This window comes from Amphimedon queenslandica, unplaced genomic scaffold (assembly GCF_000090795.2).
Source record: "Amphimedon queenslandica unplaced genomic scaffold, v1.1 AMPQUscaffold_13504, whole genome shotgun sequence".
Classification (NCBI taxonomy): domain Eukaryota; kingdom Metazoa; phylum Porifera; class Demospongiae; order Haplosclerida; family Niphatidae; genus Amphimedon; species Amphimedon queenslandica.
In genome coordinates, this window is record NW_003546260.1 from 88,072 (window position 1) to 107,917 (window position 19,846).

The 19,846-nt window shown below is 35.6% G+C and overlaps 2 protein-coding genes across 2 annotated transcripts in view; one reads left to right on the forward strand and one right to left on the reverse strand.

The window, feature by feature from the left end:
* Nucleotides 1–14,073, reverse strand: part of LOC100636484 (collagen alpha-1(IV) chain-like) — a 16,146-nt gene extending 2,073 nt beyond the window's left edge. Inside the window, exons 1-82 of the mRNA XM_020008891.1 lie at nucleotides 13,984–14,073; nucleotides 13,420–13,928; nucleotides 13,319–13,372; nucleotides 13,236–13,268; nucleotides 13,143–13,187; nucleotides 13,016–13,087; nucleotides 12,929–12,973; nucleotides 12,612–12,809; nucleotides 12,523–12,558; nucleotides 12,428–12,481; nucleotides 12,309–12,380; nucleotides 11,873–12,097; nucleotides 11,756–11,827; nucleotides 11,635–11,706; nucleotides 11,534–11,587; nucleotides 11,420–11,491; nucleotides 11,176–11,373; nucleotides 11,089–11,124; nucleotides 10,987–11,040; nucleotides 10,871–10,942; nucleotides 10,613–10,819; nucleotides 10,489–10,560; nucleotides 10,364–10,444; nucleotides 10,266–10,319; nucleotides 10,158–10,217; nucleotides 10,062–10,115; nucleotides 9,911–9,982; nucleotides 9,784–9,864; nucleotides 9,655–9,735; nucleotides 9,534–9,605; nucleotides 9,423–9,485; nucleotides 9,177–9,302; nucleotides 9,062–9,124; nucleotides 8,948–9,019; nucleotides 8,828–8,899; nucleotides 8,474–8,536; nucleotides 8,362–8,433; nucleotides 8,280–8,315; nucleotides 8,085–8,228; nucleotides 7,879–8,008; nucleotides 7,685–7,827; nucleotides 7,399–7,639; nucleotides 6,879–7,078; nucleotides 6,779–6,836; nucleotides 6,597–6,731; nucleotides 6,441–6,551; nucleotides 6,241–6,392; nucleotides 6,069–6,194; nucleotides 5,996–6,016; nucleotides 5,904–5,948; nucleotides 5,786–5,857; nucleotides 5,212–5,562; nucleotides 5,086–5,157; nucleotides 4,965–5,036; nucleotides 4,868–4,921; nucleotides 4,746–4,817; nucleotides 3,942–4,103; nucleotides 3,823–3,894; nucleotides 3,653–3,778; nucleotides 3,396–3,611; nucleotides 3,272–3,343; nucleotides 3,157–3,228; nucleotides 3,039–3,092; nucleotides 2,921–2,992; nucleotides 2,635–2,796; nucleotides 2,517–2,588; nucleotides 2,348–2,473; nucleotides 2,097–2,303; nucleotides 1,985–2,056; nucleotides 1,867–1,938; nucleotides 1,757–1,810; nucleotides 1,646–1,714; nucleotides 1,544–1,597; nucleotides 1,417–1,488; nucleotides 1,293–1,373; nucleotides 1,165–1,245; nucleotides 1,052–1,123; nucleotides 565–627; nucleotides 398–523; nucleotides 261–323; nucleotides 146–217; nucleotides 7–98 (exon numbers count right to left, since the gene is read on the reverse strand). Coding sequence (XP_019864450.1) covers nucleotides 7–98; nucleotides 146–217; nucleotides 261–323; nucleotides 398–523; nucleotides 565–627; nucleotides 1,052–1,123; nucleotides 1,165–1,245; nucleotides 1,293–1,373; nucleotides 1,417–1,488; nucleotides 1,544–1,597; nucleotides 1,646–1,714; nucleotides 1,757–1,810; nucleotides 1,867–1,938; nucleotides 1,985–2,056; nucleotides 2,097–2,303; nucleotides 2,348–2,473; nucleotides 2,517–2,588; nucleotides 2,635–2,796; nucleotides 2,921–2,992; nucleotides 3,039–3,092; nucleotides 3,157–3,228; nucleotides 3,272–3,343; nucleotides 3,396–3,611; nucleotides 3,653–3,778; nucleotides 3,823–3,894; nucleotides 3,942–4,103; nucleotides 4,746–4,817; nucleotides 4,868–4,921; nucleotides 4,965–5,036; nucleotides 5,086–5,157; nucleotides 5,212–5,562; nucleotides 5,786–5,857; nucleotides 5,904–5,948; nucleotides 5,996–6,016; nucleotides 6,069–6,194; nucleotides 6,241–6,392; nucleotides 6,441–6,551; nucleotides 6,597–6,731; nucleotides 6,779–6,836; nucleotides 6,879–7,078; nucleotides 7,399–7,639; nucleotides 7,685–7,827; nucleotides 7,879–8,008; nucleotides 8,085–8,228; nucleotides 8,280–8,315; nucleotides 8,362–8,433; nucleotides 8,474–8,536; nucleotides 8,828–8,899; nucleotides 8,948–9,019; nucleotides 9,062–9,124; nucleotides 9,177–9,302; nucleotides 9,423–9,485; nucleotides 9,534–9,605; nucleotides 9,655–9,735; nucleotides 9,784–9,864; nucleotides 9,911–9,982; nucleotides 10,062–10,115; nucleotides 10,158–10,217; nucleotides 10,266–10,319; nucleotides 10,364–10,444; nucleotides 10,489–10,560; nucleotides 10,613–10,819; nucleotides 10,871–10,942; nucleotides 10,987–11,040; nucleotides 11,089–11,124; nucleotides 11,176–11,373; nucleotides 11,420–11,491; nucleotides 11,534–11,587; nucleotides 11,635–11,706; nucleotides 11,756–11,827; nucleotides 11,873–12,097; nucleotides 12,309–12,380; nucleotides 12,428–12,481; nucleotides 12,523–12,558; nucleotides 12,612–12,809; nucleotides 12,929–12,973; nucleotides 13,016–13,087; nucleotides 13,143–13,187; nucleotides 13,236–13,268; nucleotides 13,319–13,372; nucleotides 13,420–13,928; nucleotides 13,984–14,065 — 8,111 coding nt within the window. The 5' untranslated portion in view covers nucleotides 14,066–14,073. The remainder of the gene's footprint in view (nucleotides 1–6; nucleotides 99–145; nucleotides 218–260; nucleotides 324–397; nucleotides 524–564; nucleotides 628–1,051; nucleotides 1,124–1,164; nucleotides 1,246–1,292; nucleotides 1,374–1,416; nucleotides 1,489–1,543; nucleotides 1,598–1,645; nucleotides 1,715–1,756; nucleotides 1,811–1,866; nucleotides 1,939–1,984; nucleotides 2,057–2,096; nucleotides 2,304–2,347; nucleotides 2,474–2,516; nucleotides 2,589–2,634; nucleotides 2,797–2,920; nucleotides 2,993–3,038; nucleotides 3,093–3,156; nucleotides 3,229–3,271; nucleotides 3,344–3,395; nucleotides 3,612–3,652; nucleotides 3,779–3,822; nucleotides 3,895–3,941; nucleotides 4,104–4,745; nucleotides 4,818–4,867; nucleotides 4,922–4,964; nucleotides 5,037–5,085; nucleotides 5,158–5,211; nucleotides 5,563–5,785; nucleotides 5,858–5,903; nucleotides 5,949–5,995; nucleotides 6,017–6,068; nucleotides 6,195–6,240; nucleotides 6,393–6,440; nucleotides 6,552–6,596; nucleotides 6,732–6,778; nucleotides 6,837–6,878; nucleotides 7,079–7,398; nucleotides 7,640–7,684; nucleotides 7,828–7,878; nucleotides 8,009–8,084; nucleotides 8,229–8,279; nucleotides 8,316–8,361; nucleotides 8,434–8,473; nucleotides 8,537–8,827; nucleotides 8,900–8,947; nucleotides 9,020–9,061; nucleotides 9,125–9,176; nucleotides 9,303–9,422; nucleotides 9,486–9,533; nucleotides 9,606–9,654; nucleotides 9,736–9,783; nucleotides 9,865–9,910; nucleotides 9,983–10,061; nucleotides 10,116–10,157; nucleotides 10,218–10,265; nucleotides 10,320–10,363; nucleotides 10,445–10,488; nucleotides 10,561–10,612; nucleotides 10,820–10,870; nucleotides 10,943–10,986; nucleotides 11,041–11,088; nucleotides 11,125–11,175; nucleotides 11,374–11,419; nucleotides 11,492–11,533; nucleotides 11,588–11,634; nucleotides 11,707–11,755; nucleotides 11,828–11,872; nucleotides 12,098–12,308; nucleotides 12,381–12,427; nucleotides 12,482–12,522; nucleotides 12,559–12,611; nucleotides 12,810–12,928; nucleotides 12,974–13,015; nucleotides 13,088–13,142; nucleotides 13,188–13,235; nucleotides 13,269–13,318; nucleotides 13,373–13,419; nucleotides 13,929–13,983) is intronic.
* A 4,248-nt stretch (nucleotides 14,074–18,321) lies between these two features.
* On the forward strand, nucleotides 18,322–19,475 carry LOC105316655 (inner centromere protein-like). Its single transcript, XM_011411720.2, has one exon. It carries the CDS (start codon nucleotides 18,326–18,328, stop codon nucleotides 19,364–19,366), a length of 1,041 nt encoding a protein of 346 aa, XP_011410022.1. The 5' UTR covers nucleotides 18,322–18,325; the 3' UTR covers nucleotides 19,367–19,475.
* The last annotated feature ends 371 nt before the right edge of the window (nucleotides 19,476–19,846 follow it).

Sequence of the window (19,846 nt, forward strand, 5' to 3'; positions counted from 1 at the left end):
GCACACTTCAAAACATAAATACACACCTTCATCCCAGGAGGTCCTCTAGCACCAGGTAAGCCAGTATCTCCATTTGTTCCATTTGCTCCCATAAGTCCCTGTGGATATAATGAAAATGGTATTATTAGTTTAATAACAGAACTACCTCTTCTCCAATCATTCCTTGGTCACCTTTCAGTCCAGTCTCGCCTTTCATTCCTTTGGGACCAGGTGGGCCCTGTTATGGATCATTATATAATTATCATGCAATATGAACACACCCTCATTCCTGGTGAGCCTCTAGAGCCAGCGTATCCTTTAACTCCGTTTGCTCCCTTTATTCCCTGCAAGCAAAAAATCAGTCAACAATGCATGCAGGAATTTATTTTATAGTTTTATAGTGAACTGTATGCATTACATTCATTCCTTTCATTCCAGGTGGACCAATTTTACCAGTTCGTCCAGTACGTCCAAAATTGCCCTTACTACCTTTTGATCCTTTAAATCCTTTAATACCTTTGCTGCCTTTTATACCAGGTAAACCCTTAATTTCTGATAAAGAATAAAGGTAAATAAACAGAATACTTGTTTTCCTGGAGGTCCTCTGAGTCCAGGCAGTCCAGTATCACCAATAGTACCATTGCAACCCTTGGAAATACAAAAAGATAAAAAATATGAACTTATATGCTGATTTAAAATTATAAATACATGTTTATACACACGTGTGATATCAGTGTAGTCAGACAAAAAGCAGTGAGATAGAATGGTATATAAAACTCAAATAACAAATTTATGCTTTATTGCTATCCAAAAAATCATATCACTCAATAATACTGAATTATGGTATAACAATTAATGCACAAGGGACATAAATAAATAAACAATGTGAACACAAGTAACTACCGTATAGCGCTTTAATTTGGCGGAGTTGTATTTTGGCAATTGGCGATTTGCAAGCAGAATCGCCAACATTAAAGCCGCCAATCATTAATGCGCATGCTCAGTAATGCACATGTACACAAAAAATTGCCAAATTAAAGCTCCGCCAATATAAAGCACTATAAGGTATTACTTTTATTCCTTTTTCTCCTATAGGACCAATGTCTCCTTTTATGCCTTTTTCACCTTTAGCTCCAAGTAAGCCCTATGAGCCAAAGTATCATTAATAGATTATGTGTCACTAACTGGTTTTCCAGTTCTTCCTTGAAGTCCTTGTTCACCTTTCTTACCTTTAATACCAATATCTCCCTTTTCACCTTTTCTTCCCTGTGACAGTTAAAATTAAAAACTTTTAGACCAAATAATAATTTCACAGGTTTTCCAATTCTTCCAGATAATCCTTGATTTCCTTTTGGACCTTTTTCTCCTTCATCCCCCTTAATTCCTCTAGTTCCCTTAAAATTTTAATAATAATTGTGCTATTTTATTGTCACTTACATTATTTCCTTTGCAGCCTTTATCTCCTGTCAATCCTTTTATGCCCTTTTTCCCTTTTTCTCCCTTTTCTCCCTATTATATTGTTGACTATCAAGTAGACTATATTTTTCAAAAAAATAATAATTACTTTTGTTCCATTATTTCCCTTAGGACCAATTTCTCCTTTTGTGCCGTTGTCACCCTTTGATATGTGTATTGTACGTTATTGTATAATTTGTCTTTCATTTACTTTTGGTCCTCTCGTACCATTTCCAGGAGGACCCATAGGTCCAGGATCACCAGTTGGCCCAATTAAACCCTGTAAATAAAATTAAAAGAATTAAAAATAAAAATAACTAACTTGGTCTCCCTTTTCTCCTTTCTGTCCCTCATTTCCTTTGGGTCCGATGGGTCCCTAAGGTATCAGTTACATTATGAATCCATGTAACATATTGCTCTAATTATATGTACCGGGTTTCCTTTTGGTCCAGGATTGCCCTTTTCACCTTTTTCTCCAGGATCTCCTTTGTGTCCTTTATCTCCCTAAAGGCAGAGGCTAAGTAAAACAAAAATATGTGACAAATCTCACTTTTATTCCTTTTTCTCCATTGCAACCTTTAGGTCCACGGTCTCCTTTATTTCCCTTATCTCCAACATTGCCCTACAAAATTAATGCATCAATAAAAGTGACAAGGTATTACTTTTTGCCCTTCTTTGCCAGGATTACCAATAGGACCTGGATCTCCTTTTACACCTTTTTCTCCCTTTGGTCCAGGATCTCCTTTTATTCCTTTATCTCCTTTAAATCCTTTTGTCCCATTATTTCCCTTATCTCCCTTTGGACCCATGTCTCCTTTATCTCCTTTTGGTCCAGTGGAACCATTGTTTCCTTTCTCTCCTAAAGCTCCCTATTAAATTTCATTTAAAATAAAAGCATATGCATCAAACTTACAGGCAGTCCCTTTCTACCAGGTGGTCCTGGCGGTCCCTCATCACCACATGATCCATTCATTCCCTTCATTCCTTTCATTCCTTCCATTCCTTTCATACCAGGTGGGCCAGGAGGACCTTCAGGTCCCTAATAAAAAATAAAGATTATACTGGTACATTAACATCTGTACCCTCTTTCCAGGTCTTCCAATAGGCCCACTTGTACCATTTAATCCAGGTGGTCCAATATTTCCTTTTTCACCCTATAAATCATTATTTATAAATCGTACTATAATGTTATTATTTTACAATTGGTCCGGGTTTTCCTCTTCTTCCTCTCAGGCCTTGATTGCCCTTCTTTCCTTCCTCTCCTTTTGATCCATCTAAACCTTTCATTCCTTTAAGGCCTGGGTTTCCCTTTGGTCCACGATTTCCCTTCTCTCCAGGATCACCACTTTCACCCTGAGGACCCTGCATAATTAACAAATTGTGATAAAAGGTCTATTTGTATCAAATCATGAAAACTATGTAGAACAAATTTTGAACAGATATTTATGCATACAGTCTTCTCACAGACTACTTCAAAACAACTTACAGGTATACCTTTTCTACCAGTATGACCAATAGGCCCTTCCATACCAGTTTCACCTTTCATGCCTTTTTCACCCTGCAAAAAGAGTATTGCAAAACTATATTGATAATAGATTTCGTACAATAGTTCCATTTGATCCTTTCTGTCCCTTCATTCCTTTAGGTCCAGGAGGCCCCTACAATTCAATTTGGCTTGATGATATAGGCACACAAAAGGAATGTAAATATATGTAAACATACCATTTTTCCAGGTAATCCTCTTGGACCAGAAGTTCCATTCATACCTGGAGGTCCAGTTTTTCCCATCTCACCCTTGTAGCAATTAACAAAAGTCATTATACAATCCATTACTTACAGGTGGACCTGGTTTACCCTTTAATCCTTTATATCCTTCATCACCTTTCTCTCCTTTTTGACCTTTTGTTCCCTACAAAAACATTATACATTGAAGCAAATGAATCAATATTGATCATGCATACATTAATACCAGGTTCTCCTATAGTACCATTAATACCATCAATACCAGGGTCTCCTATCTCGCCCTTCTCTCCCTTTAGTCCAGGATTTCCTTTCATTCCTTGATCTCCTTTTTCTCCTTTTGTTCCATTGTTTCCCTTCTCTCCTGGTGGACCAATGTCTCCTTTATCTCCTTTTGGTCCAACGGAACCATTGTTTCCTTTCTCTCCAAATAATCCCTGAAAATTTTTCAAAAAGTATTTTTTGGAAATATACTTACAGGCAGTCCCTTTCTACCAGGTGGTCCTGGAGGTCCCTCATCACCACGTGGTCCTTTCATTCCCTTCATTCCTTTCATACCTTTCATTCCTTTTATACCAGAAGGGCCAAGGGGACCAGGAGGACCCTAAAATTAACAATATGTAAACTACTCTAAAATTAAATATTTACCATCTTTCCAGGTCTTCCAATAGCGCCATCAGTACCATTTAATCCAGGTGGTCCTATGTTACCTTTCATACCCTATAATAAGTAAAGATTACTAATAGGCTTGTCATTTGTTAACTTACAATAGGTCCTGGTTTTCCAGTTCTTCCTTTAAGACCTTGATCGCCCTTTTCTCCTTTGTCTCCTTTTATCCCTTTAAATCCTTTCATTCCAGGGGGACCTGGTTTTCCTTGACGACCTGTTTCACCTTTATCACCTTCAGGGCCCATTTTACCTTCTGGACCCTAATTGAATAAGATACACATATTGAAGAATGGGAGTGATTTCAGAGCCACTTTTTGGGAAAAAGTATGGAATAAAGTCCAATGTATAAATATTCTAAAAATCGATGTATTTTATACGGCCGTAATGAAAAAACTATTAGCCAAAATCAGCTCAAACTTTTACATAATACAGTATACGCCATATATTTTGTGGGGATTAAATTTTGCAAATTTTTGCACTTTGAAAAATTTTGCAAATTTAATATCTGCAAAATAGCGTGCTGATTGTATAGTAGGTGTGATAATTACATTAAAATCATTAAATTTTTATTTGCAAAAAAAAAATACAAAAACCAGGCAAATTGTGAAATCTTATACACACAAAATATATGGCAGATATGGTATATTAAATCCTGAGCAAATTTTTGGTTGATTAAGCCCATGGCAGTTAAAAAAATTACCAGATAGAATTAGCTAGATAGCATATAAAGACATTACTACATGTACTGTATGTATTAGAAAATTTAATAAATTTTTTTGCAGCTAGTTTATGGCCCATGGTGTTTTTTTAAAAATTGACATTTTTACCTAAGCAATTTCATAATTCACAATTACTACATTACAGCATCATTATTATACATGTATACTCAATAATTTACTCACACGTAAGCCTTCCTCCCCCTTAGGACCACGAGGGCCTCTCATTCCCTTTTCACCTTTACTTCCTTTCATACCCTAAATATAAAATGTATGTAACTTTTGAAAGTAACTGGGTTTATCCATACAGTAGTTCCATTGCATCCCTTTTCTCCTTTTATTCCTTTTGGTCCAGCAGGACCCTATAATTACTTTTTAGTCAAAATGTTATGAAGAAATTGGTACCATTTTTCCAGGCTCCCCTACTAAGCCAGTTTCTCCATCAATTCCTGGAAGTCCTATTTCTCCTTTATTACCCTAATCAGAATCAGCAACAGTACTGCAATTACAATTTATCATTACTTACAGGTGGACCTGGTTTACCCCTTAATCCTTGATATCCTTTATCACCTCTTTCTCCTCTTTCACCTTTTGGTCCCTATAGAGCATTATACATCACAGCAAATGAATCATCAATATTGATCATGCTTACATTCATACCAGGTTCTCCTTTAGTACCATTAATACCATCAATACCAGGGTCTCCTTCCTCGCCTATCTCTCCCTTTGGTCCAGGATCTCCTTTCATTCCTTGATCTCCTTTATCTCCTTTTGTTCCATTATTTCCCTTTTCTCCCGGTGGACCAATGTCTCCTTTCTCTCCTTTTAATCCAGTGGAACCACTGTTTCCTTTCTCTCCTTTCATTCCAGGAAACCCTGCCGTTCCATTAGGGCCAGTGGATCCATTCTCTCCTTTTATTCCCTTTAAACCTTGATTACCCTTCATTCCTCTCACTCCTTTGTCTCCTTTCATTCCTTTAGGACCAGTAGCTCCTTTAATGCCCTAATTATCATGAAGCATACATACCCATGGAAGTTCCTTGCATTATACACGCAAGGAATGACTAGTAACATGCAAGGATAGCAAATCCATGCAATTTTCATGCATAGTGTATGCATGAAAAGTGCATGGTATACACTTGCAGTGATATTACATGCATGCATGCAGTATATACCGGTAAGTGCATACATGGACATGCATGCATGGGCATCGTATAGTAGTGTACCATTTTTCCAGGTCTACCAATAGGACCAGGATCTCCTTTTAATCCAGGTAGTCCAGGATCTCCCTTCTCACCCTGCAAAAAATGACTGAATGATGAAGATATAATTATTTGTACTAACAGCTACTCCAGGCTTTCCTCTTAAACCTCGTTCACCAGGAGGACCCTATTACATTAAAATATAAAGCTTAATCTAATAGTTTGTAGGCTTACAGGAGGTCCAGGGATGAAGTCCTAAGCAAAATGTAAAAGTACAATAATAAAGAAGTAAAAATCTATAGCTTACAGAACATGCTCTTAAGGCAGTTGTGGCATTGACATAAATGTATAAACTTTGATTCTCCAGATTAAAAGCCATGTCACCTTGTTGGTGACCACCATCCTGCTGCAATCCACTTTCATTCTGATATACCTACAAGTACTGTGACCATTACAGCTCTTTAAATGTGAACATTTACCGTAGCAATAAGGCCAAATGAGTCTCCGTTAGGTCCAGTATCTCCTTTATTTCCTTGGACTCCACGTTTTCCTCTTTCTCCCATAAAACCTTTAGGCCCAATGGGTCCTTCATCCCCTCTAATTCCTTTCATTCCAGGAGGACCTTTTCTTCCTAGAGTTATACTGAAAATACATGTAGCAGCGGTACTGATTTGGTTACCTCTAGTACCAAGTGGTCCAGGTGGACCAGGTGGACGAATCAGTTTACCAGGGGCACCTTTCATGCCTTGATCACCTTGTTCTCCTTTGATACCTTCTTCACCAACACCTCCTGAAAATAAATTTTTAATAAAAAACTATAGACATTATATATCACCATTTCCTCCATCATCTCCAAAATCTCCTTCAGTTCCATTTGGTCCTATCACTCCAATAGTTCCATTAGATCCTTTTAAACCAGACAAACCAGTTTCACCTGGAATACCTTGTTCACCAGGTGGGCCTATAACAGCTGCAACGCAATAAACAACATGTTCATAATGTGATGTGATTACTCACTTGCATTAATGCCTTTACACCCATGGTCACCTTTAGAACCAACCATACCAACTTCTCCCTATCACTTTTCAAATTCATAAAAATAAATTAATAAACTTACAACTGGTCCTGGTTTGCCAGTACGACCTTTGTCTCCTGGAGCTCCATTATCTCCAGACTCACCATCAGTACCATTGTCACCAGGATCACCAGTTATTCCATTCATTCCTTTATCACCTATTCCTCCAGGAATACCATCAGTTCCATTAATACCAAATGAGCCTTTCTCTCCAAGTGGTCCCTTCATGCCATCAATACCACCTAGTTATTAATACAGCCTCATTAATATACTAACATAATTATGCAACAATAACTAAATTGGCTTATTTTTTTATAGTTCAGCAATCATTTTTTGTATGCATCTTACTACATTGATTGTAAGTATGAAAAGAAAAGGTTGATTGAATTGTGTTGGCAAATAAATAAAATGCATTCTATATGTGTAGATCTGTCTTTTCAAGGAAAGATGGTGTCAGATAAATTACCAGTATCAACCAATGCGAGGCTTTGGTTATATTGGATGTCAGAATATTGGCAGAAAATCATTATATGTATGTACATCTCTACATCATCTTTCATACTTTTTCCAGTTAATCCATCATTCCCATTTTCTCCATTTTCTCCTTGGTCCCCAGTGCCACCAACAGATCCAGTAAGGCCATTTTTACCAGATGGCCCAGTTGATCCATTAGTTCCAGGCAATCCATCATTACCAGGATCACCTATTGAGCCAGTACTACCAATAGTGCCTGTCATTCCTTTTTCTCCAGTCAATCCACTATCTCCTTTCATACCTGGTGAACCAATAAATCCTTTTTCACCCTTTAGTTAAGCATAATAATGATACAAAGGTGAACATTAAATTACCTTATCTCCAGGGTTACCAAAAAGAGGAGGAGGGCTAGGACGACCATTTTTCCCACTAGGGCCAAGTTTCCCAGGCTGTCCACTCTTTCCTGTAAAACCCATTGCTCCTAAACTTCCTTTAGACCCAATATCGCCAGTTTCACCTATAACAAAAATGTAATACTTATGTGAGCATAATTCCACATAAAGAACACCTTTAAGTCCTTTCTGTCCAGTCAATCCTTGTAACAATCCTCTTTTTCCTAAAGGTCCAATCAATCCATCACTACCTTTTTCACCAAATTCTCCCCGTGATCCAGGTCTACCAGTGTCACCTTTTGACCCCTATAAAATATAAGAATAGAAAAGTGGTTCTTCATACTAAAATTTCTTCCATGCAGGTATAAAAATGCCAAATTACTTTTTCTCCTTTCCAGCCAATCATTCCCTTGAATCCTTTATTACCAGGCAATCCTTGGATTCCTGGTTGTCCATTCTTTCCCGTAGGCCCAGTCAAACCATTTAATCCTCTGTCACCTTGGTTACCGGTGTCACCTTTAATGCCCTACACTCAATTAAAAGTACAGCTGTCATTTAGAAACTTCATTTAATGTACATTCATTCCTTTAGACCCTATCCCACCTGTAGAGCCCTATAAATATTAAAATTAAAGAATCAAAGTGAAAATAAATAAAAACCTTCTTCCCCTTTGAGCCTGTGTTCCCTTCCATTCCTTTACTACCATTTCGACCAGGTATACCATTAAATCCCTGTGGAATAGTAATTTTAAACAACATTATATTTACTCACAGTTTCACCAATATTTCCAGTGTCACCATCATCTCCTGTTATACCCTTTACACCTTGCAGACCCTATCACACACATAATAAAATTCACAATAAAAGAGGGAATGCTCAGGGGCATATCTAAGAATTTGGAGAAAGGGGTGCTGAGGGCATGTGAATCGTGCCATGATTTTGGCCAGTGATACTTCTGATTGCTCCTTAAAGCACTGGAAACTGCTGAAATCATCTTCAGGGATCTGTTCAGAGGCTTGGTAATAATGCAAAAGTCCAGGACTTCAGTAATTTTTTCTAAGCCCAGCCATGAGGAGAGTGCTCGAGCCCCCTTAGCCCCCCTCTGCAAAAGCCACTGATACTCACCATTTTCCCATGTCTTCCCATCATTCCTGTGCTTCCATTGTCACCTTTTGATCCATTAAGTCCTTTGGCACCCTACAACACAGATGCAAATATGTTGACAAATTACAGCACTGTTCTCACAGTGACACCCTTCATTCCTCTTGCACCGTTTTCCCCAGTACTTCCAACTTGACCAGGGCCACCAGGAAGACCCTTTATATAAATACAATACTTTACGATAATTATACTATTTACTTTTTTTCCTGTATGTCCTACATTCCCTGTATCTCCTCTATGCCCTGGTTGTCCAGAAAATCCCTAAATAAAGCATTAAGTTATTAAGTTACGTATAATACATTATCAACACTACCTTTGCTCCTTTAACTCCCTTTTGGCCAGGTTTACCAGCACGACCTGACTCTCCTTTCATTCCTTCATCTCCTCTTGTGCCATTGTCTCCTTGACTACCTACAGTGCCTTTTTCACCTTGTTCTCCCTATTAGCAGCAATAAAAATGAGGCAAGAATTTTGACATGAATGTGATAATATTCAATTAAAAGTAAGAAAAGCTATAATAAAAATTTGTATCTAAATGGCATCATAATAAGATACTCACAGGGCTTCCACGAGCTCCAACTATTCCTTGAAAACCTCTAGGTCCTTGATTCCCAATATCACCCTTTGACAGTCATATCACACAATATAATCTTTAGCTTTGTGTATATACCTTTTCACCAGGAATGCCCTTCTCTCCTCTCATGCCTTTGTCACCACGTGTACCGTTTCTTCCTTTGTCTCCCTAAACAAATCACTATCAATTAATGATTCTAATGAAAAAATAGTCTCACAGTTTTACCAATAAAACCAACCGATCCTTTAGATCCATCAGCACCAGGAGGACCTGAATTTCCCTTAGTACCATTAATACCCTAATTGTCATCATTACAAAGCTCTGAACAATAATGGGCATGACTTACATCAGGACCAATGTTTCCAACATCTCCCAAATCACCTCGATCACCTATTCTGCCCTTAAACCCCTTAAATCCCTGATCTCCCTGCATAAAGGAATATAGAATTATTAGTCACCATAAATTATCTTACAATTTGGCCTTTTAATCCTTTTAAGCCTTTGGTACCAATCCAACCATTCTCTCCAATATCACCAGTCATACCCTAACAAAGTATTGATAGTGGTCAATGCTCATTAAAACAATCAATTGTTTACTATGATGAGTTACATGCATACACATACCTTAATGCCTTTAGTTCCATTAGAACCTTGCATTCCAGAGGCACCTCTTTCACCCTGATAAAGTACAAACTATAAATGAATGTATAATGTTGATACCTTTAATCCAATGGTATCATTACCAGAAGGACCAATTTCACCTTTAATGCCTTTAGAGCCCTGTAAAAAGTTCATATTTACAAAAAAACAAATGAATAATTATAATACTTTACAGCCAGGGTCTCCAAAAGTTCCATTACTTCCATTTCTCCCCTTTTCTCCCTACAATTGAGAATAAACAAACAACTAGCTAATTAGAAACTAGCCATGCATCCTTCTGGTCCCTTTGATCCATCTGGTCCCTTTGGCCCCATGTCGCCTTTGCTACCATTTAAACCAGTCATTCCCTAAAAAATTATCATTTGTAGTTGTTAATGAGAAGGTGACTTACCTTCTCACCAAGAGAGCCATTCACTCCCTTTTCACCAATATCACCAGTGTCACCAATAGACCCTTTCATACCCTTATATTATAGCCAATCATTAAAAATTATTTTCACTACAGTATCATTTTACTTTTTGTCCAGGAACACCTCTTCTTCCACGAGTACCATGGCTTCCCTCTTCTCCTTGTGGACCAATGGGGCCTCTTTCTCCTTTCATTCCTTCATCTCCTTTTATTCCTTTACTTCCAACTCCACCTTTAAACCCTTTTTTCCCCTGGTTTCCTTTTTCACCTTTATCACCAATTTCACCTTGTAGTCCTTTTACTCCATGGAGGCCCTAAAGTATAACAAAAAAAATTCAAAATATATAAACACGTCAAAAAATTACAGGTGATCCCATTTTGCCTAATGGTCCTTTTGGGCCTCTACTACCAGTGTCTCCTTTCATACCAATGGTACCCTTTAATCACAAAAAATAATCATTCATAAAACACTAATACCTACATTAGTTCCATTTTCTCCTTTATTTCCAACAGCTCCCTTCATTCCTTTTAATCCCTGTGAGAAATAATCTTTAACAACACATTTAAAGGACATGATTATTACTGGAGGTCCGTATCTTCCAGTAATGCCATTTTGTCCCTAAATACAAATGAATGAACAAGATTAATAATTACACAATGTAAATTTTACTTTTATTCCTTTATCTCCCTGATATCCTTTCCCTCCTCTGTCTCCAGGTAATCCAATTATTCCAATGTCTCCTCTAGTTCCATTCTCTCCTTTCATTCCCTTGGTACCATTCATTCCTTTTTCACCAGGATCACCAATAGGGCCTACACTTCCAGGGGGACCCACTTCTCCTTTAACTCCTTTAATTCCCTTGCTACCCTGTGAAAAGCTATTGTAATAAAACATACAAAATGAAATAACTAACATTGTTTCCTCTATCACCATCTAATCCACGCTGTCCCTTATTGCCAGGTTCACCATTCATTCCCATTGATCCCTACCAAACTCAGAATAATTATCCCATCAAATGTTCCATTACATTCTGGCCCTTTTCTCCTTTATCACCTAATGCACCAATATTACCTACACGACCCTACAAGTATTAGATACTACAAGCTTTAATATAATTGTACAACTAACAGGTAATCCTCTTCTTCCTCTGACCCCTGAAGTTCCATTAACTCCAGGTAAACCAATTCCTCCCTCCGGTCCCTAAAAATCCCAAATGCTAATGATTATGTACAAATTAAGAACAACTAACCTTTTCTCCTAACATGCCTTGCTGTCCCGGTGAACCCATCGTTCCATTTTCACCAGAGATTCCTTCTGTACCCTACAACAACAAGTAACTCATCACATAATAATAAAATATCACTACATTCATTCCTGGAAGGCCATCAGTTCCATTATTCCCACTATCACCAATGGTTCCTTTGTCTCCTTTTAGTCCAATGGGACCTCTTTCTCCTTTTATTCCCATGTCTCCTGAGGGTCCTTTAGTTCCATTAACTCCTTTCTCTCCTTTTTCTCCTTTTTCTCCTTTATTGCCTTTAAAGCCAGTACTACCATTGAGTCCTTTAATTCCTTTAATTCCTTTAAGACCCTAAAATACGTAAAATATTGAGTGTTGCTCTTTATAGTTTCATGTTTTAAAATTCAGATTGCCCTTATAGTTAGATACATTTCCAAATAAATTATAGCATATGAACTCAATGATTTTTAATGCTCATAAGCACAGATTCGTTTAATGGAAATTTACTGTTTTTTAGTTCACAAAAGTTGTATGAACACCCACATTACTGGATAATTATTACCTGTGATCCTGTTTCGCCTTTTAGTCCAATTGGCCCTCTACTTCCAGGCTCTCCTTTCATTCCTTTCATACCCTAAAATATAACTTCAGTTAAAATCTAATATAAATCATAACCTATACTTCAGTCCCATTTTCTCCTTTGAATCCAATAGCACCCTTCATTCCAACAAGCCCCTATAAAAAATGTAATCATTATACATTAAATTTCTCATTACTGGTTTTCCACGCCTCCCAATAGTACCATCATTTCCCTATGACAGACAAAAGGTAAAATTATTTCTATAACATAAAATTATTAATTAACATTTATTCCTTTGTCTCCCTGATGTCCTTTCCCTCCTCTGTCTCCAGGTAATCCAATCATTCCATTGTCTCCTCTAGTTCCATTCTCTCCTTTCATTCCTTTTGTACCATTCATTCCTCTTTCACCAGGATCACCAATAAGGCCTTGAATTCCAGGGGGACCCATCTCCCCTTTATCTCCTTTATCCCCAAGACTACCCTGCAACAATACATGATTATCATCACTACACAGCAATGAACAAGAATACATGAATTATTGGTACTCTCGACAATGGATAAATTGTTTCAAAATGCTGAAATAAATAATTCTTAACATACCATTTCACCTTTATCACCACCATCACCAGAAGTTCCAGGAGAGCCCTATGCAAATAAAATGATACATGCTTTAAACTAGAATCTAACTGGACGTCCTTGTCTTCCTCTAATGTCATTGTTTCCTGAAGGTCCTTGAACACCACTGTCACCAACATCTCCCTATAATCATAAATTACATGCATGTACATATTATCAAGTTATTTTTCAAAATTACTTTAAATCCTTGTGGACCTCTTTGTCCAGCAGGACCCCTTATCCCCTAAATTTTTTTTTATTTTTCATGACTACAATTATCAACTACATGCACCTGTTTATCAGCTCCTACTTTGACCTTTATTCGCTAAAATATCAAAGAATAATAGCTCACTATACAATTTCTCAATAACTTACTGGGCAATCAATAACAGCAGTGCTAGCTTTAGATGAAAAAATCAAATGAGAAACCTATAATGATATGGAAGTACATCACAAAAAGCATGACTGCTCTATACTTTTGGCATATTTGAATATGATGCTGATTCAAAAATAGAAATGTCTTTAGTACTATTTATCCCATGAATTAAATCAGGCTGATCAGCAGAAGTTAACTCATAGCAGTCAACAAAGGCAGTGACAGTACAGCCATAAGCTATTCTCAGTCCAATTGTACGGTAGGTAGAATTTGATGCTGGCAATACAAACTTTATTGCTTCTCTGTCTAATATCTGTACACTGAGAAACTTCTGCTCTGTTACTTCTCTCATAATATCAAGTTTAACAATGACACTGCTGGATTCAGTTGACCACACAAAGACATTACCAGTATAGTTACTATCAATATGAGCAAAATAAGCACTGTTAGGCAGCCTCTTGCTGAGATTAATCCAGTCACTATTATTTGCTGATATAGTAATTGGATGAGATAATTGATAAGCTTCCAGCCCATTTGACTCCCTCACAAACATTACATCATCACCAACTCTCCCATTTAAGTTAGCAAGTTCAACAATATCAAAGAAATCTGTATAATAGATTGCAAGTCATTAATTTGTATTAGCACATTCTACAATACTTACCACTACTGCAGATACATGATTGACATAACACTGACAGAATCAGTGCTGCCTTCAATACTAAAAACACAATTTTCTCCATCATTAGGAGGTTTGTACTGTTTGACTATTACTTGTTTTATTACTTCACAAGCTAGCTTTGTTGAGTAACAATAGAGCCTCATGCCCAGTTGACACAGTTCAAAACCACAAGTAAATCTAAGGGAAAATACCCATGTTAAAACAATGCCAAATAAAAATTAGGAGACAAGCATCATATTTTACTGGATGGGCTAGTAGATCCACATGTATGCAGATCTAACTGCACAGTCACAATGGTTGCAATACTGCTATAAATTTTTGAGGGTACAAAATTTTGTGCTTTGGTGAAAACTCTATTTTTTATTTTGAAGATATTAATTTTTTGTATTTATGCATGCACCAGGCTGGCATGCACATGCATTGAGTATACACATACTACACATGCACAGTGAGTACCATATAGTGCTTTATTTTGGCAGCACTTTATTTTGGCAATTTGCTATAAAATTGTAATCGGCGGTTCTTAATTTGGTGATTTTTATGCACACGTGCATTACTGAGCATGTGCATTAATGATTGGTTTTAATATTGGTGATTCAGCTTGCAGACTGCCAATCGCCAAAATAAAACTCCACCAAATTATTTTCAAAGCATTAATTGTCATGGGTAAGAATCCCTCGTGACTCAAAATCAAGTACATCATGGAATTTTATACCCATATGGTACTTTCATATAAAAAAGTAGAAAAATTTATGACAGTTACTAAGTAGATAGTTTAAAATATTTCCAGTCAAACTAACTTGTATTCTTGTTTCCTTCACTCATAGTAATTAAGCTAAAATTCATTGAAGAAAAATGATTGATTTAATTGTGCCTGTACCTGTCAATATGAATGAAAATAATTACAATACAGTTGTAAGTCCGACAATTATCAACATCAAAATCCCATCAAAAAATAACACAGGGTATGCAGAGAACTTAATATAAGGGAGGTAATTGTATGCTATAATCTAATAGCCACATCACTTACTGTTTCAAAACTTAAGTAAAATGATGTAAACTGAGTTGATCTACTCCAGCAGAGCATAATTTCTAATACTTTATCCAGGGTTTCCCATAAATCATGCTAAGTGAGCTAAACAGCATGCTTTATGAGCTGACAACACTACAATACATTAGGAGCAAATTAAAAAATTCATAAAAATCCAAATTTGATCGGAATCAGCTCAAAATTGATACACAACATGGAGATATGTATTATGCATCAGAAAAAAATTATAAAAATGGAGAATTCTCTCCTAGCCATTTTTAATGAAATACGGCCAAAGTCCCTGTACTATAGTACAAGGGTGCTTGGCCCAATTTTTAGCAGCTTTAAAAACTCATTAAAACCAGATTTAATCAGATTTAGCTTAAATTTTCTCCACAATTTAAGAACATGCATGTGATAAAAATGGAGAATTCTTCTTGTGATTTTGTTAAAATGCCCTGTAACATACAGGGTGTCTGGCCCAATTTTTGAGAAACTTAACAATTCACTGACAAAAAGCTGCATGAGTACTATGCCAAAATTCTGTGGAAAACCTTGATTATACCACAAGTGATACCTACTTGTAACTGATAAGGATGGCTTAACACGACTAAATTCATGACTTACATTATTTGATGAAATTTTCTTCCTATGCTCCCATTGTATGAGTTTAATTCTATCAAAAAACTGATAACACTTAATGGTTTCATAGTGTAGAAAAATATATGTGATACTAAAGTGACAAAATTATATGTTTGTCATAACAAGTGTATGACAGTATGAGTAATGCACACAGTCACACCTAAATAGACAGAACTAATAATACACTAAATGTTGCCTTTTAGTTGCTTTGGTATGCATAATTGGAGCAGGTTGTAATACAAAAGATACACTATCTCCATAAAAGAATATAGTTATAATATTATGGCCTCTCTAATAAGATTCATATTTTACCATTTCCCACTCACATGATACCATATCACTAATGCAGTTTTGTATAAATTATACACATAATTTATACAGTTATAATGAATAATGCATCATAATAATTATTAAACTGCCTCCATGCCCACTCACAAAAAAGGGAACTATAAATCTAATTGCAATGGCCTATGCATACCATTCATTTCATGATCAATTGACAAAAATATTGATAGTAAAATTAATAAATAATAATTCGGAAATATGCCACAGCACCATGTACTCAGTGCTCACAAATACATGTATAATGCACCAAATATTTATTATGACAATCTTTTTAGATGATGAAATACATTGACAAGGAAGCAACAAAAAGTAATTAAAAAATTTGTTGACTCAAAAAATCAAAAAATAATCAGAATTTTCTCTCCTGTAATGATAAAAATATCAACAAACTCTGGAAATTTTGATGCAAATAATGCTAGGTGATTAAATTTGTTTAAAAACTTCAATTCACAAATTTTAAATTAGTGATTGTGTATTCCTAATGGGGTAAAATACTGCAACCAATCTGAGCAGCACACATACATGTAATTTTGCTAATCAGTTTGAAACTATGATCTACTAAACAAAATTTTATTCATTAGACATAGCCACACTGGTATTATGCATATGTATACAAATGCAGGAAATGGGAGTGGCTTTATTTGCATGTGCAAATAATTATACATGTAGTTTGTCATCAAACTGTATACTTGCTAAGAGACAAATAATACTATGTAAACAATACCAGAAAAATAAGCAAAAAATTAAATCTTTCTTCATTACTTATGCTATAGTCTTAATTACACCACAAAGCAGAAATGAGGTTCCTATAATTATGAATCAAATGGGAGCACATCTATTAAAATAATTATTTTCTCAAATTTGTTGCATTAAAAAAAAAATTTCAAAATTCTCCTACTAGTCTAGATTTACTTAGTCTTGCCATGGCAAGACTAAGATATACTAGTCTACTAGATTTATAATTTATGTATAGATAATTACATATACTAGTATGCATGATAATCAGGCTCAAGTTCAGCCACATGGAATTTATGAATATGAGAATAAAAGCATGAATGATAAAAAAATTAAAATTAAATTAAATCAAATTAAATTAAAAATATAATAATAATAATGATGATAATAATAATAATAATATTGCTTGTTTGTGGCGGTCAAATGTCCTAAATGGCTTTGCGACTCATCTATCCTTCCTCCAATAGATTGGCTGATATTTTTCTCTTTTTGGTTTTTAAATTGTATTTTGCAGGGTATCTACTTTTCTTTATAATTATTTTGTCCTGCATGCTGTTGATTGTTTATAGTAATAATAATCTTTCTTTTGTTTTTTTGTTTTTCTCATTTTTTTATATTTTACTTTGTAGGGCTCTCCCTTTCCGGTTTTTCTTTATATTTTTGTGTTGCATGCTGTTGGTTACTCATGTTACTACAGNCTGTTTGATGATAATAATAATGAATGATGACGATAATACATGTAATAATAATAGCTCAATTTATTTACCCACTTTAAAGCTAGTCATAAACAGCCTCACTAAATAAATATTAAATAGTCCCACTGGAATAGTTCTGATCTAACTCTTTCCTTTCCATCCTCACAAGTCCAGTCTTAATTTGCTATGGGCGTGACTTCATCACGTGTATAAGCATGGAGGGTAATTATGAAAACATCTAAGCTTTTTTGTTTAGATCTAATCTACCTGGTCGTATGAATTTAAATAGGATTTCAAATCATTCTAAGCTCCATCAACAAATTATGTTAGAGAGCAAGCTATGAAGTCTTATTGAAAAGTAATTGTTTTATTTGTTGTTCATCCTTTTTCTTTGATTAGTGCGCCACTTCTATTCTATGCAATGATAAGTAAGGTAAGTGTTTATACTTGAGCTTGATGGGATAACGTATCTTATTTTTGATCAATTTTTGTAAATTTAACTCCTCAAATTTTTTTGCTATATATGATATTAATGATTATTGCTATTATTATTTTGGCAAATAATAAATTCTAAGTTCTGCCATAAGTCATTGAATAATACATTCATACCACTATTTTTACATAAAATTAATCGTGATAATAAATAAATAATTATTGAGTGTCATAATGTTGTCAAATCTCTATACTTCCTTGGGAGAAATAATAAGGCAGGATCAGGTTTATGTGCTGCTATCAAGTACATGCTGAGGCTCAGTGCTCAGTGGCCTGCAACAGTATTTGATTTATAGTCTAGATAACTTTTAATAATAATACTACAATAATAAATCTGGCGTCTATATTTAGGCCATGTGCACGAGTAGATTCTGTATCGCGCAGTATGGCTAGCCGTAGCAGCAGCAGCAGTAGCAGGGATGTTAAGAAAGGAAAGAAATTAGTTCCTCAGAAAGTTGAGACTAAAAAGGTACAACCTAAAAAATTGGAACCGAAGAGTGGCGGCGGCTTTTGGGACAGGCTGTCTTTTTGGAAAGATGACCCTTCTCCGCCAGAACCTATCAATCAGCAAGTTGAAAGCGATTTTGAATTAGCGAAAAAACTTCAACAAGAAGAAGATTCTAAACTTTATATTCAAGAAGATATAAACAAGGATAACGAGCAGATATTGCAGGAAGAAAGCACCAACGAACCAGAAAAGGATACTGAAGTGGCTGATCTAGAGTTCGAAAGAAAAATGAAGGAAATAGAAGAGCAAGCACAAGCAGAGTTGGAAAGAAAAATGAAGGAAATGGAAGAGCAAACACAAGCAGAGTTGGAAAGAGAAATGCAAATTCAAATGGAAAATGAGAAAAAGATAAAAGAAGAGATAGATAAGCAGGATGAAGAACTAGCTCGACTGCTTAAGGAAAAGGAGGCTATGGCCATGAAAGAAGAAACAGAACTAAAAATGAAGGCTCAAGAGGAAATTTTGGCATTAGATAAGACCTTTGATGCAGAGCTACAGCATCAAAAGATCCTTCAGAAAAAGGCTTTGATGAATGAAGAGAAAAGGTCTGCTGAGGTTTTAAGTGAGAAAAAAGATAAAATGAATGCTGACCTAACAAAGAAGAAGTCTTCCACAGACAAAGAAATGCAGAAAATGGAGATTCGGCAAAAGAAAGAGCTACAACAGAAAGAAAGAGATGTTTTAGCTGTTACTGAACAATGGAAGGCTGAGCTTGAAGTAAAGTTAGAAGATCAAGCAGTCATTGATTTGTTAGAGGAGGATGAACGTAAAATTAAACTTTCCTCTGAAATTGAAGCAATGAAGGAAGCTGCCAAAAAAGAAATGGAACTCTTCAAAAAAGAAGAAGCAATAAAGACCAGGAAAATAATTGAGGAAATCAAAAGGGAAGCTCATGAAGATATCAATAAAATGAAATGAACTAAGTTTATTGTTACTATGATTTATGTAAACATTATCTTGATGACATGATACCACTTTGCCAGAAATAGTTTTTTTAGTAATACTGTCACAGACACTTTTGACTTAACAAGCCAAAGTTAACAGCATCATGAGCGCACTATAATAACTTAATAAATTTCATGACAATGAAACATGCTCTTGTTTGTATGCATTAGAATGTAATTACAGCTTCTGTTTACTTTGTTGTATGCAGTACCTCTGTATGTGCCACTATTGGTAAAATTTTTTGATGTACATCAATTACAGGTCATGTACTCAAATTAAAATAATTAAACATTAGCAGTGCGTGTCAATTAATTTTTTGATAGCAACAGCCCATTTACAGTTTCATAACTTATGCATGTTCTACTTATACATCCTTCTAACTCTCTCAATATGTCATAACTTATGAACAAAGCCCTAATGGGTGATTAATTACATTAGGTGGTGAACTCCTTA

Excerpts from the sequence above, each read along its gene's own strand:
- LOC105316655 (XM_011411720.2), top strand. The coding sequence starts at position 18,326 with ATGGCTAGCCGTAGCAGCAGCAGCAGTAGCAGGGATGTTAAGAAAGGA.